This window comes from Leptodactylus fuscus, chromosome 1, assembly GCF_031893055.1.
Source record: "Leptodactylus fuscus isolate aLepFus1 chromosome 1, aLepFus1.hap2, whole genome shotgun sequence".
Lineage (NCBI taxonomy): Eukaryota > Metazoa > Chordata > Amphibia > Anura > Leptodactylidae > Leptodactylus > Leptodactylus fuscus.
In genome coordinates this window covers 331,710,470-331,729,651 of record NC_134265.1, presented here as the reverse complement: position 1 = coordinate 331,729,651, position 19,182 = coordinate 331,710,470, and the positions used below count along the sequence as shown (strand labels likewise).

At 43.9% G+C, this 19,182-nt stretch overlaps 1 protein-coding gene across 1 annotated transcript in view; it reads left to right on the top strand.

Moving 5' to 3' along the window:
- Positions 1-19,182, top strand: part of CFAP99 (cilia and flagella associated protein 99) — a 59,244-nt gene that overhangs the window by 3,498 nt on the left and 36,564 nt on the right. Inside the window, exons 2-4 of the mRNA XM_075261125.1 lie at positions 9,628-9,738; positions 18,272-18,416; positions 18,792-18,886. Coding sequence (XP_075117226.1) covers positions 9,628-9,738; positions 18,272-18,416; positions 18,792-18,886 — 351 coding nt within the window. The remainder of the gene's footprint in view (positions 1-9,627; positions 9,739-18,271; positions 18,417-18,791; positions 18,887-19,182) is intronic.

Below are 19,182 nucleotides of genomic sequence, written 5' to 3'. Positions count from 1 at the left end.
ACATCACTGTGTGTATTATCCCTGTACTGTGACATCACTGTGTGTATTATCCCTGTACTGTGACATCACTGTGTGTATTATCCCTGTACTGTGACATCACTGTGTGTATTATCCCTGTACTGTGACATCACTGTGTGTATTATCCCTGTACTGTGACATCACTGTGTGTATTATCCCTGTACTGTGACATCACTGTGTGTATTATCCCTGTACTGTGACATCACTGTGTGTGCTATCCCTGTACTGTGACATCACTGTGTGTATTATCCTGTACTGTGACATCACTGTGTGTATTATCCCTGTACTGTGACATCACTGTGTGTGCTATCCCTGTACTGTGACATCACTGTGTGTATTATCCCTGTACTGTGACATCACTGTGTGTATTATCCCTGTACTATGACATCACTTTATGCATTACAGTTTTACATTAAGAAAACCAAAATAATCATGAACTTCTCATATCCTGAACTTAGTGCGGAAGGTGTTCTGGGTGAATTGGGGCCGGTTACAAGTTTTGCTGTAGAGCCTGATGGTTATATGTTATGCCCCTGTTGGATGAGACCACCCAGCTTTCCTAGAAGGATATCATTGAGTCGTGCTTTCTAAATTGTATGTATAACAAGTAGTTGTGGATATTTGTAGTCTTCCTGATGTCAGTGGTCAGTAGTACAACTATACACAGAGATAAGGGGCCACCTGTAAAATGATCTTGTGATCACCACCAAAATATGATCTTCAGTGCCTGCTGTAGAGAAGGATTACAGGCTGGGAAGACCATACTCTGGCAGCTAACAGATTAGAAGAGAGACAGACAGCGTGTGGGTTGCACGTGGGCACACTGCAAGGAAAAGCCAGATCAGATGTCACGTTGGTTGTCTAATGCAATAGAAATACACAAAACCAAACATAGAGACAAGAGAACATTGGTACAAATAGGGTCAAGTGTGCAGAAGGAAAGATCGGCACTGTTCTTACTCATTTAGGATTATTAGTAAGACTGTGTTCACATGTAGCAGATCAGAGGTAGAGCTTTCATTGTTCTGATATCATGTAGGGCTTGGTTTCTATGTAACCCTGTGTTCATTTCGGTCTGCAGCATTCCCTCTCCCTGGTGTTTTTGTGGGATTATGATAATGGTCTTTGTCCACTTTTGTGACATTTTAACAAGTAACCATAATGGGGTCCCAATCCACAAGGATTGCGCTCAGGTCTAGAATATGGAAAGCTTTGATCTTTTGCACCCCGTAATAATAAATACTATGACATCACAGTACAGGGATAATATCTATGTGATGTCACCATACAAAGATAATATACTACATGATATGACAGAACAGACGTGGTGCACACAGGAGCTCTTGGTGGTCAAATGCAGAATATTTGTTTGCTTCATAAATTTTACCCCATTGTCTGCGTAGTTAATGTTGAGTTTATTGGCCACTTGTTTTGGCAGAATTACTTTGTTGTTTTATATTGTTATCGTGTGTTTTATAAAAAAAATTTCAATAAAAATGATAGTTTAAAGAAAAATAAAAAATTTACCTCATAGTGATGTCACAGAACATGGTAGTAAACAGTAAAAAGTGATGTCACAGTACAGGGATAATACACACAGTGATGTCACAGTACAGGGATAATACACACAGTGATGTCACCATACAGGGATAATACACACAGTGATGTCACACTACAGGGATAATACACACAGTGATGTCACACTACAGGGATAATACACACAGTGATGTCACAGTACAGAGATAATACACACAGTGATGTCACAGTACAGGGATAATACACACAGTGATGTCACAGTACAGGGATAATACACACAGTGATGTCACCGTACAGGGATAATACACACAGTGATGTCACAGTACAGGGATGATATAGACAATGATGTCACAGTACAGGGATAATATACACAGTGATGTCACAGTACAGGGATAATACACACAGTGATGTCACAGTACAGAGATAATATACACAGTGATGTCACAGTACAAGGATAATACACACAGTGATGTCACAGTACAGGGATAATACATCTAGTGATGTCACAGTACATGGATAATATACACAGTGATGTCACAGTACAGGGATAATACACACAGTGATGTCACAGTACAGGGATAATACACACAGTGATGTCACAGTACAGGGATAATACACACAGTGATGTCACAGTACAGGGATAATACATCTAGTGATGTCACAGTACATGGATAATATACACAGTGATGTCACAGTACAGGGATAATACACACAGTGACGTCACAGTACAGAGATAATACACACAGTAATGTCACAGTACAGGGATAATACACCTAGTGATGTCACAGTATAGGGATAATACACATAGTGATGTCACAGTACAGGGATAATACACAGTGATGTCACAGTACAGAGATAATACACACAGTGACGTCACAGTACAGGGATAATACACACAGTGATGTCACAGTACAGGGATAATACACAGTGATGTCACAGTACAGGGATAATACACACAGTGATGTCACAGTACAGAGATAATACACACGGTGATGTCACAGTACAGAGATAATACACACAGTGATGTCACAGTACAGGATAATACACACGGTGATGTCACAGTACAGAGATAATACACACAGTGATGTCACAGTACAGAGATAATACACACAGTGATGTCACAGTACAGGGATAATATACACAGTGATGTCACAGTACAGGGTTAATACACACAGTGATGTCACAGTACAGAGATAATACACACAGTGATGTCACAGTACAGAGATAATACACACAGTGATGTCACAGTACAGGGATAATACACACAGTGATGTCACAGTACAGGGATAATACACACAGTGATGTCACAGTATAGAGATAATACACACAGTGATGTCACAGTACAGGTATAATACATACAGTGATTTCACAGTACCAAAGCTGCAAGCTCCACCTGCTGTGAACTATATATACAGTCCTATGAAAAAGTTTGGGCCCCCCTATTAATTATAATCATTTTTAGTTCTAAATATTTTGGTGTTTGCAGCAGCCATTTCAGTTTGATATATCTAATAACTGATGGACACAGTAATATTTCAGGATTGAAATGAGGTTTATTGTACTAACAGAAAATGTGCAATATGCATTAAACCAAAATTTGACCGGTGCAAAAGTATGGGCACCTCAACAGAAAAGTGACATTAATATTTAGTAGATCCTCCTTTTGCAGAGATAACAGCCTCTAGTCGCTTCCTGTAGCTTTTAATCAGTTCCTGGATCCTGGATGAAGGGATTTTGGACCATTCCTCTTTACAAAACAATTCAAGTTCAGTTAAGTTTGATGGTCACCGAGCATGGGCAGCCCGCTCTCAAATGATCTGAAAACAAAGATTGTTCAACATAGTTGTTCAGGGGAAGGATACAAAACGTTGTCTCAGAGATTTAATCTGTCAGTTTCCACTGTGAGGAACATAGTAAGGAAATGGAAGACCACAGGGACAGTTCTTGTTAAGCCCAGAAGTGGCAGGCCAAGAAAAATATCAGAAAGGCAGAGAAGAAGAATGGTGAGAACAGTCAAGGACAATCCACAGACCACCTCCAAAGAGCTGCAGCATCATCTTGCTGCAGATGGTGTCACTGTGCATCGGTAACAATACAGCGCACTTTGCACAAGGAGAAGCTGTATGGGAGAGTGATGAGAAAGAAGCCGTTTCTGCAAGCACACCACAAACAGAGTCGCCTGAGGTATGTAAAAGCACATTTGGACAAGCCAACTTCATTTTGGAAGAAGGTCCTGTGGACTGTTGAAACAAAGATTGAGTTGTTTGGTCATACAAAAAGGCGTTATGCATGGCGTCCAAAAAAAAACAGCATTCCAAGAAAAACACATGCTACCCACTGTAAAATTTGGTGGAGATTCCATCATGCTTTGGGGCTGTGTGGCCAATGCCGGCACCGGGAATCTTGTTAAAGTTGAGGGTCGCATGGATTCCACTCAGTATCAGCAGATTCTTGAGAATAATGTTCAAGAATCAGTGACGAAGTTGAAGTTACGCCGGGGATGGATATTTCAGCAAGACAATGATCCAAAACACCGCTCCAAATCCTCAGGCATTCATGCAGAGGAACAATTACAATGTTCTGGAATGGCCATCTCAGTCCCCAGACCTGAATATCATTGAACATCTGTGGGATGATTTGAAGCGGGCTGTCCATGCTCGGCGACCATCTAACTTAACTGAACTTGAATTGTTTTGTAAAGAGGAATGGTCCAAAATCCCTTCATCCAGGATCCAGGAACTGATTAAAAGCTACAGGAGGCGACTAGAGGCTGTTATCTTTGCAAAAGGAGGATCTACTAAATATTAATGTCACTTTTCTGTTGAGGTGCCCATACTTTTGCACTGGTCAAATTTTGGTTTAATGCATATTGCACATTTTCTGTTAGTACAATAAACCTCATTTCAATCCTGAAATATTACTGTGTCCATCAGTTATTAGATATATCAAACTGAAATGGCTGCTGCAAACACCAAAATATTTAGAACTAAAAATGATTAAGATTAATAGGGGTGCCCAAACTTTTTCATAGGACTGTATTATATCCATCGTGCATTTACATTTGTAGACACTTCACGATATGTTTGTAACGTCTGTATAGCGTCTGCCAGTCCTCGCTGAACATATGAAGCCTGTGCCACTTCACAAGGCTGAGGAGATGATGAAACGTTTTCTCCAGTTCAATGCGGTCATTTCCATGCAGTTTGTGTTTCGGCCATCATCAATATGAAAAAGCCATTTTGTTCAAATAAGCCAATTAAATCAGTACCATAGAGCCCTAACGCGGGTCACGTGGGCCCATCTCCACCGCCAGTTATTGCAGGTCTTGCGCCATTACTCACGCGCCGCACTACTTGCTCCCATCATTCTGCTGGCTCATTAGCCACAATCCAATATTCGCAAAGCAAAGAAACACTTATAAAGTACATGAAAACTTTTGATCGGATCAGTGACCGTGACAGTCATATAGGTTAGGACTGTCAGATTTACTGTGGACGGGGATGGATGACGCTTAATATGACCATAGAGAACATTGCGCTCAATGGGGTTGTAAAATCCACTTATGCGGTACAGTCACACAAAACACAAATTCTGCCTTTATTTTATACATTCTGCTTTCTAAGGACGATTAAAGACATCACTGAAAGGTTTAGTGGTGAAATCCTATAATCTCAAGTATAGTAAAACCTTTCTTAAGTGTGACTTAGACATTGTGTTCTAAGGCCCGATTCGCTTCTGCATTCAGGTTTCTGTTTGGGGAGTCCGCTTGGGGACACACTGAACTAAAACCTATACACATTAAAAAGCGGTTGCCTGGGAAACCCGCGGATCCCATAGATTATAATGGAGTCCGTGTGAATTCCGCTCGAAGCAGCGCTTTTCTCTCTGCATGTTTCATGCGGAAACCACATGGACTCCATTATAGTCTATGGGGTCCGCGGATTTGCTTAGGTAACCGCTTTTTAATGCATGTAGGTTTCCGCTTGTGGACACCCCGATTGGAAACCCGAACGTAGATGTGAATAAGGCCTATGAGGACTAACTTGCATGTTGGTGCAATGTGCATGCAAAGTTATTGCAATTTTTTTTCTTTTTTTGCAGACATATTGCAGTTCTAGAATAAAAAATATGCAAATCTATCCTCCAGGATGTAATTAGGAGAACAGTGCCTCTGTATGCTGCCCTCTAGGGCCCTCTAGGGGCAGCTCCCTTAACGTCATGCATGACTCAGTTAATAAGCCTACTGATATGATGTGGGATTTATTGCCAAACCAATATTTCTATTCCAAAAGGAACAGATTCCCAGCTATGGACAACGCTGTTTCGGCCTATTGGGCCTCGTCAGCATAGCGTAGGGATACTGGTTTGGCAGCGTGAGAGACTATAGACCAGGGTCAGGGGATAATCATACACATTAGGGAGAGTGTGTGCCTACATAGGCGTCCGGAGACTTACAGGTCATTTCTCCTCCAAACCAGTATCCCTGCGCTATGCTGACGAGGCCCAATAGGCCGAAACAGCGCTGTCCATAGCTGGAAATCTGTTCATTTTGGAATAGAAATATTGCTTTGGCAATAAATCCCACATCATATCAGTAGGCTTATTAACTGAGTCATGTATGATGTTAAGGGAGCTGCCCCTAGAGGGCGGCGTACAGACGCACTGTTCTCCTAATTACATCCTGGAGAATAGATTTGCATATTTTTTACCCAGATTCCCTAGCGGAGCAGGAATGACTTGTAAGTCTCCGTACGCCTATGTAGGCACACACTCTCCCTAATGTGTATGATTATTCCCTGACCCCAGTTCTAGAATAGTCACATAAATTTACTGGTTGCACAAGTTGTATGGCGCACTCATCCCCTTTCACCACGACCACCTTCTGTGCTCTTCATCTATGTATGTATTTGACTTCCAGGTGGGTAAGGGATCCCTGCTGGCGAGGTCTCCGAAGCCAAATTTTCACTTGGCATCTTTGCTTGGTATCTGCAGCTTCTGTGCCAATGACTACATAAGCTTTCTCACCAATAGCGACCTCTCATCTGTCACCATAGTTGTTGACAGTGAAGTGAAGGTTGTGCCAAAAAATGATGAACATTAACAATAGGGGGAGCTATAAGAACAACGTGAGTTACATAACTAGGCCCAGCAAGCATTTGCAAGTGAAACCTCTGCAGAAGGCTACCCCCTTATCTAGAGCACCTTTTCTGTGTCGATTTCCAGTTTCCCCCACTATCCATCTTCTTGGAGAATACCACCTCTCTAGTTGACCATTTTTTCATGCATTTTTCGGGGGTGGACTGGAAAAGGTTTCATGGTCTATGTTAATATTTGCATGTTCTGGCATCAAATTGATGTGTGTTTTGTAACCCATTCAAAGGGAGTCTGTTGGCAGTTTTGACCTCTATTTCGAGCATGGGGGTAGCGGTGTAAACATTCCTATGTTCATGGTCATGCCCTTGCACAAGTGCCCAGGAGGCTGCCCCTTCATATGCAATGCCCAGGGCTCTCAACACTGAATTCTTCCCCACTACTATAATTGATGGCTCTAGCTGTCTCTTCATTGGGTGATAGAGCTTTTACTTTGTGAGAAGGGGTCTGGGGAATGTCAAATGGGACCCTAAAATGTGATTGTGCAGTATACTGTATATGACCACCACTCCTGGTATACAGACTTCTCTCCCTGCTCTCTATATAGCATTGTCACTAGTACCCTCAATGGGATCCTTTAAAGGGGTTTTTCCAGGATTGTATTATCGGATACCTATTGTTAGGTGCGACAATAACGGACAGTTAGCCCTGGGCAACTAGAATCCCCAAACACTGAGGCAGCACGGTGGCTCAGTGGTTAGCACTGCAGCCTTGCAGCAACAGGGTCCTGCGTTCAAATCCGGCCAGGAACAACATCTGCAAGGAGTTTGTATGTTCTCCGTGTGTTTGCGTGGATTTCCTCCCATTCTACAAAGACATACTGATAGGAAAAAAAAAAAGTACATTGTGATCCCTGTATGGGGCTCACAATCTACATAAAAATGTGTACTGTGTGTACAAGTGTACAATACTGTCCTAACCAGAGCAGAACCAGGCCCCAGAGGTCCTCACCAGAGCTTCTGATGGTGGAGTTGGATTTAGTAAATTCTGGGACCCAGGACTGCAACCACCCAGAGAGCGCCGCACACTCGGCACACCCCAAGTAGCAGAGGACCCAGAAAACCCAATAACACTAACCTCAGCAGATGAAGAAATGGAAAGAGCTGGTCAGCAAGGGGAGAGATGTTCTGAGGTATGCCAGGAGATAGCGGAAGCACTGCAGGAAGGTCGTACAGGCCAAGTCGGTACACAAGAGATCTTGCAGGTTCCAGGAATAGCCAAAACTAAGTCAATCAAGCCAGTTCTGTACACAAGAGGTCACGAGGTAGCAGGAGGGAGAAGCAAATGGGTAGTCAGTAGAGCCGGGTCATACACAAGAGCTCACGGAGTAGCCAAGCAGTGGTCAAGCAAGAGTAGTCAGGAAACAAGCCGAGGTCATCCACAGGAGGTCAGAAGGTATCCAAATCGGGAGGTCAAGGAGAGGTAGTCCCTCTCCAAGGTCAAAAAATGGGAGCACTGAAGGAGGCACAGGAGGTTCAGGGGTCAGGAGCTGAGCAGCAATACAGGAGGGAACTGTCACCAAGAAACGGAATAACCAGCGGTGGGCTCGAGCCAAAACAAGGCCTAAATAGCCTCCGGCCCACTGCTGACCCCCAGTTACCTGGACACCAAGTTCCAGTCCCAGGAGGAAACCGGAATCGCTGCAGACTATTATGGAGGGACATAAGCACCAATGTGGCACTGCACACAGAGCGGGCCGGAAGCCTCAGTGGAGTCTTGAGCCCCAGCACCTATCCTTAGGACAGGTCATTAATATGAGATCAGTGGGGGAAGACACCTGGGACCCCCACCCATAGCTGTCTGAAGATGTTACAGTGTTCAGATGAGAGCTTCAGCCTTTTTACTGAGTACCATACACTGTATAGTGGCTGAACTTAGTATTGCAGCTCAGGGCTCGTTCACATCTGCGCCCGGTCTCCGTTCTGCAGGTTTCCGTTTCCTGCACAAAACAGAGGCAGGAGACGGAAACCTGCAGGACTCTTTCATTTGAATGGGTGAGAAAGCTGTCCGGCGGTGAGCGTTTTATGCTCTCCGCCGCAAAACCGTTTTTTTAAATCCGGACACAGAGTCGGACATGCAGTACTCTGTGTCCGGATGAAAAAAAACGGTTTCGCGGCGGAGAGCATAAAACGCTCACCACCGCTCACGGCCGGACCTGGTCTGTGGTTTCCGTCTTCTGCATGCAGAAGACGTAAACCACAGAACGGAGTGCCGAACGCAGGTGTGAACCTAGCGTCAGCTCCAGTCACCTGAATAGGACTGAGCTGTCATCAAGTCATGTAACAAACATGTATGTATGATGTCACTGACCTATAAAGCGGATTTTTTGCATACCTAAGGGCCGCTGCCACTTAAAGCAGCTGATCTGTGGGGGTTATGGGCATAAAACCCCTTTAAGGGGGCATTGACACGGAGTAACGCCGGGTGTGTATCACAGCCGTACACGCCGGCGTTACTGCAGACTGCCGAACACTTCCCATTCACTTCAATGGGAGCGCTCGTAACAGCGGCATTTACGAACGCTCCCATTGAAGTGAATGGGAAGTGTTCGGCAGTCTGCAGTAACGCCGGCTTGTACGGCTGTGATACACGCCCGGCGTTACTCCGTGTGAATGCCCCCTTAGAGTAAAACCAATGGTGTAGCAAAGGCTTTAGTGCGATACTGATACTCGCAGCACTTTTTGTATCTACATAAAACTTTTATCCCTGCTACGAACTTTACACTTCCTGTGATGTTAGTAATTACCGACTGAGAAAAAAATAACAGAATTTATAGCTAATATAGTATTATAATGACTGAAATGATGTTATTAAAGTACAAGTGCGAAGTGTCACGCATCACGCTGGAAATGGTTAATTGCGCATTTCAGGGTATTAACGTCATAGCGGTGAATTACGGTGTACTGTCTTGTGTGTTTACAGATGACTCACTACGGCAAATGCATTAACCTGATAGTGCAGCTCCTTCACAAGTATAATCCAGACAACCAGAGTCTTGAGCATTTCCTGGAAGAATCTGCAGAGGACTTACAGGTAAGAGTATACACTATATTATGTTTTTATTATGATGACATCATCATTTCATGTAGGTTCTAGTCAATAAAGAGTCAGAAGTGACTAGTGACCTCATCATGATGCAAAATCACGGCCGCAAAATAACGCGGCATTTACGATCCACGCTCCCATTGAAATCAATGGGAGCGTATACGGCCCGCAAAATCTCACACGGTGTATACGTGCCAGGTCACGCGGCACGTTACTCTGTGTGAATGGGCCCTTAGGTTGCAAAAGCAAAGTTAGCCAACACATCCAAATAACATAAAGGTTATATACAGGTACTTGGTGTAATGTAAAAGCCAAGGAGCTAGAACAGGGGTCCTCAAACTGCGGCGCGAGGGCCACATGCGTCCCGCCAAGCACTTCTGTCTGGCCCCGCCGACAACGCCGGCAGGAGTGCATTTATAATGAAGCTCCTGGGGAGCTCAGGCCAGGCCATGGAGCGCACTTCACTTTACGTATTGGAGGGCACCGCTCCCGATGTCTGTGCGACCTGCTCTGCCTCCGGCCCACTGTTTAAAAAGTTTGAAGACCCCTGAGCTAGAATGAAGCAGCACTTTGCATGACATACAGTGACGTGCAAAAGTTTTAGATATGCGTGGGGTGGGGGTGGGGAGACATACTGCAAGGTAAGAATGCTTTCAGAAATAGAAGTGTTATTAGTTTATCAGTTAATGGAATTGAGCCTGGGGCTACAAAATGAGGTAAAATTAATCAATATTCTGCTCTAATAAAAAACAGCATTGACAGTACCTTTCATGGAAAGGTGATTTGTAGAGCCCAGAGAAGAGTCTGTTTTAAAGGGGATGTTCAGTTTGAATCCTTTATTTATAAAGGGCTATTCCCGGATTTAAAGGAAACTTCTTAGGTCGATTTGAGACACAAAACCACATCTAGGTGCATATGGAGCGGCGAGTTTAGTGTCCCACATTGACCTCTTGTAAAGCTGCCTGTGCCCATTTTATTTATGTAGAGATGAGTCTCATTGGACTTATTTCTGGTACTCCCAGCAACTACGCTGCAACTTTAATGAATCCGAGGAAGTACACCGGGGTATCACTGCGCATATGTCCAACGTCTGGCTTATGTGCACTGAAGCTGAGGAGTACTCCTCTCAAGAAAACTGATCTATGCTAAATCCTAAATCGGCAGTGGTCTGGTGAGCACCAATTCCACTTAACAGGTCTGTAATATCATGTTCAGTCACGTGGCCTGTTTTCAACTCAATCCCATTCAAGTGAATGGTGCGGAGATGCAACACAATTCCTAGGATTCACCTAGTTTTCAGGCCCCTTAACCTAGTCACCCGATGACTAGTCTCTTTCTCCTTGCTCCTGGCTCATTAATATTCACGGCACAATGACGTCACCTTGGTGTAGTGAATATTAATGAGAAAGTTGCCGGGAGATCCGCTATTCCATTTTATTTAATAATTTATTATTATCATTTAGTATCTGCCAGGGTTTGAAACCAAGACACAGAGTATACAAGGCTGTTCCTCTACTGACTGAGGCACAAGCCCTATTAGCTTCAGTAGGAGTTTTTTTCTTATATCAAGTCCTACATAATGTATTGTATATAGAGAAATTTCTATACACCATTACATTGTATACTTAACAATATGTTTTCTAAGCATACAATAACTATGCCCAAATTTCGTATATACGGTAGTGTGATCTTTGAAGGGTTGTGTTTCCTAGGGATAGAAGTGGTGGATGTACAAGTTGCCATTTTGCCAATAAGTTCTGACCTCCAACCATGAGAACTTTTGTCCGGGTTCAGCTTTAGCCAGCTGGCATTCATACATTCTTGTAGTTCAACATGGCATGAAGTTATGGCTGGACATGGGCCACTGACTCCGGGCTTGAAGGATATATATATATAGTTGGTCAGGCCATGACTCCAGATTAATTTGCCTCTGCAAACCGAATTGGGGATAACACCATACCCTGTGGAGCTCCATATTTTCAGGGGACTTTTGATGATAAGCCAAGATACGCTTTGTAGTGTGTCAGCCAGGAAGAAACTAGACCGCTGAAAAACTGCACCATCTATCCCATAAAATGTGGATCTGTCCCGCTCGATCTGGGTTAGTTAAGGGCCATGAAGAAGGAACCCCCGTTCCGAAACGCGTAGCCAAATGTGATTAAGCTTTGTTACTCCCTGTGGATAGGATGGTTTGTTGGTTTTTACGGATTGAAGAATAAAGGTTCAAGTTTTTTAATTCATCCATGCCTGGTGTTTGCTGGAATTCCGTCGTCTCTTCTGTTAGTTAAGGGCTCCCCAACTACCATAGGACCCGGTTCATATGTAAGGAACAGACTTGTGTCATATAAAAATGTTCCATGGAAGTGTCGTCACCGGAAATGCTCGCTCTGGATTTCTCCTGATCCAAATACTATTCCAGGCACCAATCATGAAGTATTACTTTTGAATTGCTTCAGTCGAAACACTCCTTACGTTACAGTTGCAGCACCAATCATCCATCATGTGCCGATGAAGTGTCCTCCTCCCCATATGCCACCTACACACTCTTTTCAGACGGATCGCAGAAAAGTTATAGAACACCTCTAAACTTTGGTCGTCTGCTCTAATCTAAAAAGATGAGGCCACATGATCAAATATGTAGTCTAATTAAAGCTCCCATTTCATAGATGGTTGGACTTTTACATACATGTGAGACTGGCATGCTGAGTGCATTGATATAGACAGGAACCTGGCATGTGTGCTACCTATGATACACTGCTCCAGGGGTGGACAGACTATTGGGGCCCTGTACGTCAGGGGGGCCTATTATCTTACTAGTGGTTTTCTACTGTCTATTAGTTGGTTGGTAAATTCCTAAGCTAATGAACTTAATGGCTATTAATTACTTGTGGGTTGTTAGAGAGACGGGGCCCATAACTGCAGGGGTCCTAAGCTGCCTGAGTCCACCACTAACAGGTCCTCGTTCTGATATTTCTATTGGCAGAGGTAAGCGCTCAACAACTTAAAGGTAGGTCACATGAAATTATCATTGGTAGTATGTGTGAAGGGCAGATTGTACAATCAATTGACCCCCCACCCCCACTAATCTGTTATTGATGATTTTTCCTAGGGATAGCTATTATGGTTGAGATGCAAGGTCAAAATATAGCAAAATCAGGAACTGGCTGATAACAGCGAGCAGTCAAGCAGCTATTTAAAATCATTACAGCGCTGCAAGCCAGAGACAGACCCAAAAATGCCTTCACCAGTGCTGGTCGCAAGAACAGTTGGATTTTTGCTGAATCTGGGGATCTGAATGGTCACCACCAGGAACTGTACAGATAACACATGCTCTCCAATACTGAAACCAAACCAGACCCCACAATTGACGTACAGGGTAGATCAGAAACAGGAGAATAGTAAACCAAGGAAAGGGTCAAAACTAGGAGAAGATGTCAGAGGCACAATCAGGAGACAAAACCGATATCCATTAGAAAGCCAAGGGTCAATCAGAATGGTTATGTCAAAGGTAGAATCAGCAGGCAAAAAGATTTACAAAGAACAAGCCAAGGGTCAGTACAGCAATCAGATACACACAGGTAGCCAAACTAGAGAACTAAATTAGCAGGTACCTGTTTCAAGAGGGAGGGGTATTATATATGCCTCATCAACTGCCAATTGGACAAGCCCAGGGAATGTCTAAAAGTGCTGAAGCTTCCCAGGTTGATATAGTAACCTGAAAGCTATAGCAACTGAATTGAGATTCCTGACAATAGGTCATTGATCTCTAAAGCCCAGAAAATCAGTTTAATAATTGGTTTGCTTTGCTTTAATGATAGACGCAGTCATATACACTCACCGGCCACTTTATTAGGTACACCTGTCCAACTGCTCGTTAACACTTAATTTCTAATCAGCCAATCACATGGCGGCAACTCAGTGCATTTAGGCATGTAGACATGGTCAAGACAATCTCCTGCAGTTCAAACCGAGCATCAGTATGGGGAAGAAAGGTGATTTGAGTGCCTTTGAACGTGGCATGGTTGTTGGTGCCAGAAGGGCTGGTCTGAGTATTTCAGAAACTGCTGATCTACTGGGATTTTCACGCACAACCATCTCTAGGGTTTACAGAGAATGGTCCGAAAAAGAAAAAACATCCAGTGAGCGGCAGTTCTGTGGGCGGAAATGCGTTGTTGATGCCAGAGGTCAGAGGAGAATGGCCAGACTGGTTCGAGCTGATAGAAAGGCAACAGTGACTCAAATATCCACCCGTTACAACCAAGGTAGCCAGAAGAGCATCTCTGAACGCACAGTACGTCGAACTTTGAGGCAGATGGGCTACAGCAGCAGAAGACCACACCGGGTGCCACTCCTTTCAGCTAAGAACAGGAAACTGAGGCTACAATTTGCACAAGCTCATCGAAATTGGACAATTGAAGATTGGAAAAACGTTGCCTGGTCTGATGAGTCTCGATTTCTGCTGCGACATTCGGATGGTAGGGTCAGAATTTGGCGTCAACAACATGAAAGCATGGATCCATCCTGCCTTGTATCAACGGTTCAGGCTGGTGGTGGTGGTGTCATGGTGTGGGGAATATTTTCGTGGCACTCTTTGGGCCCCTTGGTACCAATTGAGCATCGTTGCAACGCCAAAGCCTACCTGAGTATTGTTGCTGACCATGTCCATCCCTTTATGACCACAATGTACCCAACATCTGATGGCTACTTTCAGCAGGATAATGCAATGCCATGTCATAAAGCTGGAATCATCTCAGACTGGTTTCTTGAACATGACAATGAGTTCACTGTACTCCAATGGCCTCCACAGTCACCAGATCTCAATCCAATAGAGCATCTTTGGGATGTGGTGGAACGGGAGATTCGCATCATGGATGTGCAGCCGACAAATCTGCGGCAACTGTGTGATGCCATCATGTCAATATGGACCAACATCTCTGAGGAATGCTTCCAGCACCTTGTTGTATCTATGCCACGAAGAATTGAGGCAGTTCTGAAGGCAAAAGGGGGTCCAACCCGTTACTAGCATGGTGTACCTAATAAAGTGGCCGGTGAGTGTATACTTTAATGTATACCTACAATTATAAAACCAGTATCATAAATGAATAGTGCAGATGAATATAAGAAACTTTATAATTAGAGATGAGCGAGTACTGTTCGGATCAGCCAATCCGAACAGCACACTCCATAGAAATGAATGGATGCACCTGGTACTTCCGCTTTGATGGCGGCCGGCCGCTTAACCCCCCGCATGCCGGCTACGTCCATTCATTTCTATGCGAGCGTGCTGATCCGGACAGTACACGCTCATCTCTATTTCTAATATATCATTTTTAAAAACGCTAACTTTTTTGATGAGGTGTTTGCAAAAAAGGCGTATCAAAAATCCACGTCGTGTTTATTTCCGCCTCCCACTGATTTCAATGGGTTTTTAACGGTGGAAACCACCTGAAGATAGGTCATGTTGCTTTTTTTTTTTTTTTTCTTTTTTATTCTAGCTATAAAAATTAGCTAGAGGAAAGAAAATCTGCACTGAAATGAATGGGAGGTGTTTTTTTAGGCAGATTTTGAGTCGGATTCTTCAAAAAACTAAGGGCTCGTTCACACGGGGGCGGTGGAGCGGATTTTGGCATCAAGAGTGACGTGGGGTCAAAACCCACCTGCCACGACCATCGCGGTTGCGGCTTCCCCCTACGGAGTTGACTCAAATGAATGGGAAGAGCCCGGAGGTTGCTGCCGCCAGGCGGAAGCCGTGGCTCAGCGAGCCGCGGAATCCGCCTGAAGAAAGGGAAGCTCGCTTCTTTTTTCTGCTAGTGGAAACTTGCCTCTAGCGGAAAAATGAACGCTAGTGGTCTCCATAGACCACCATTGTATGGAGGAGGATTTTGAGTCGAAATCCGCTATCAAAATCCGCCTACTTGCCCCCGTGTGAACTAGCCCTTAGTGTGAACATACCCTAATCTGTTCTAGTCTATCACAGGACCAAAAGACAGATCCATCAAATGACAGCAACAACAGTAATGGGATCCAAACGGATGAGAAATCGTAGCACATTTTTGTCTGCAATTTCAGACAGATTCTGTGACGGATGAATGGAGCGCCTGCGTTTTTGGGCTTCGTATGTTTAAATGGGTCAACCAGTTCCTGATATTTGGCCCTATAATTGTCCAGTGTACATGGGGCTTTAGTTAGGTATTTAGGCTGGTAGCCCCTGACCTCTGTACACGACACAATCTCCTCTCAGCGGTATAACACTATCGGGGTAGAAGACGCAGTCTAATTGCTCCAGCGAGACATCTTAATCCTGGTACAGTAGGTTTTTGTCTGCCTGCCAGCGCTGGAGTGACATTCATAATGAGTCATTTAATTGTGCACTTGAAGCCTGTGCGCTCCTCTCACTTACAGCGAGCGGCAGAGCTGGAGATCTGATATTACAATGTCAAACAGATGTAATTTGGAATCATAAATCTGTCACCGGCAAATCCAGAAATATAATTGAAATCCTGATGAACATCTGAATCATCCGCAGTCGCCGAAATTCTGAGTATTTCTTTGTCTAATGACAGATGTTTAATCCACGTTCTAAGAAGTGAGTTAGGTGCTCGGCGGGATGTGATATATACGGGCGATTACAGTGTGACAGCCGTTCTTATGTGATTAGTCGGTCATTTACACACGGAATATCTGCAGGGGGAGGCGGACGGAGGCTAGGGCTACAAGGGAATTTTGGTTGTGCAACCAAAATATTTGCAATGTTTCTGCAATTGAAGTCACACAACTACTTTATGGTATACAATTTAGGGTTTGTAACCCCTGTAAGCCGATGGCTGGTCAGGTAATGGAGGGGGTGTACATCTCACCCAGACTACTAAGGTGGGTGAGATGAGAAAACGCCAGGAATGTTTCTTCTCAGCAGACAACTTTCGTCTGCTGAGCATTTTGGTAAATGCTCAGTATTGGGCTGGATTTTTAGGAATGGCAGGTAGGTTGGTAGTGGGACCTGTCATTCCACCCCCCTCCAGTCCACACTTTGGGGATGTTCCGGCAGCGACTCAGCTGCAGAGAGTCTGCTCATCATGGAGGCTTAAGAAGTCAGCTCCAGCAGCAACACTTTGGCAGAGCTTGGCTGGAGAGCTGATAGAGAGGTCATATTTTGGAGCTGTGTCCTGAATGATTCTACTGACTTTTGATTTCTGTGATTCTAGGTGAGGTAACCTATGCTATGTTTAGTTAGAGCCTAGCCGGGCAGGTATTTATTTTTGTATCGTTTACTTTTGTTGCTGCACTACCTTTTGGAGTGAAAATAAACTCTACCTTTGTTTTGGACTAAAGAAACTGTACTAGTGTGTCTATGCCACCCCACCTAGCATCCCCCAGACCCTGACACACCATTAGGTGGAAAAATTCTCACTGAAATATTGCAAGCATTTGCAACTAAGGCTGCATTCACATGGAGTGACGCGCCGCTCATTCTGACACGTAAACACGTGTTTGGAAGCCTCTTAGAAATTCCAGGAGAGATGGCAAATATACCTTATATATATTAAAGGGATTCTACCATTAAAATGCTTTTATTTTCTCGATAACACATAGGAATAGCCTTAAGCAAGGCTATTCTTCTCCTACCTTTAGATGTCTTCTCCGCACCGTCGTTTGGTTGAAATCCTGAATATGCAAATTAGTATTCTTGCAGCAATTGGGGGCGGGCCCCAGCGCTAAAACAGTACTGGGGGCGTCCCCAATGCTGTGAGAGGACTTTCCAGTGCCCCCTCCATCTTCATCAGGAACGGCCTCTCTGCGCGTCTTCTTCCAGAGCTGGATTTCTATCTTCTAGGCCTCGGGCCTTGGGCAGAGCAGACTGTGCATACCCATAGCCACAAGAAAATGGCCTTTTATGCTTACTGGTGCAATTTCTTGTGGCTGCGGGCATGCGCAGTCTGCTCTGCCCGAGGCCTAGAAGATAGAAACCCACCTCCGGAAGAAGACGCACAGAGAGGCTGTTCCTGAAGAAGATGGAGGCGGCGCTGTAGAGTTCTCTCGCAGCCTTGGGGATGCCCCAATGCTGTTTGAGCGCTGGGAACTGCCCCCAGTGCTGCGAGAGAACTCATTTGCATACCAACAAAAACCGGGATTTCAACCGAACGGCGGCGCGGTGAAGACATCTAAAGGTAGGAGAAGAATAGCCTTTCTTACGGCTATTCCTACGTGTTATCGAGAGAAAAAAGCATTTTAATACTAGAATCTCTTTAATGAACCCTCACTCACAATCATAAGGCTTCATGCCTTATTATTTTATATGCTGTAGACAAGATACGTTTTTTTTTTGCCCAGAAAACCTCCTTAATGTGCAGACCACCCAACAAGAGTCAGTGCACCAGAAGCGCCTTCTTATCATTAGCCTTAGTATTACTAGTAAATCAATCCACTTTGCCATAGGCAGCGGAAATGGGCATTTTAGGGCTCATGTATGTTTTTACGTGTGGAAAATAATACATTTTTTTATTGCATGACCATTATCTGCTAGGTTCTTAATGATGAAGAAGAACAATTTGTCCTCGATGTTCTTTCTGGATGTGTTCAATACAAAAATCTACTGGATGTTGTTGTACGAGCTTTCTATGCCCGGGATGGGAAGACTTATCTACTGTCAGAGCAGTGCTTGTATACCGGTAAGTATAATGGATAGACTTGATGCAGGGAAGGCAAAGTGATTGAGAGGTCGACAATGATGGGCATGAAAGGGTTAAACTTTTACTAAAATTATTGTCATGTGCCCTGGACAGGTCTGCGGAAAACGGAATGGCTGGCACATGACTGGTATCCGTGTGCTGTCCGTGTTCTCCATAGACCCATATACTTCAGTGAATGAGCATGCAATGCAAAAAAAGCACATGTCCTGAACTTTACATCCAGGCTGCATAAAAATCATGGTCATGTGTATGGGGCCTTAGGGTTACATATCAGCATCTATGTCTGTACAGCACATTGACGCTAGTGTCTTATTATTTTTATTGCTCACTAATACTACTTTTTTTTATTTCCAGTCATAAGCTATATCGCCATATTTAGGCTTGAAGATCTTGGTCTTCAAACCTTTGGCAGAATTATCAGGTACCAAGATTTCTCCAAGATGGACAAGGTAAATATAGGCCATACTTGGATAAACTTGATTTTTTTAGACTGTAACAATATTAAGGATAAAAAAGTTTGTTGTTTACAAAAATACATTGCATTTCTTGGTATTGCACACATTCTATCTACTTTATTGTGAAACTTGACAAATATTCTACAAAAAAATATATAATATAAAAATTTCTTTATATTATATATTATACTAGCGCCTGCCCGCGACTTCGTCTGCGTGTTGTTGGCATCGATGATCTGCCTATATTCAGCAGATTGCTGCTGTAGATGGTTTGCCTTCTCCGGCATTTT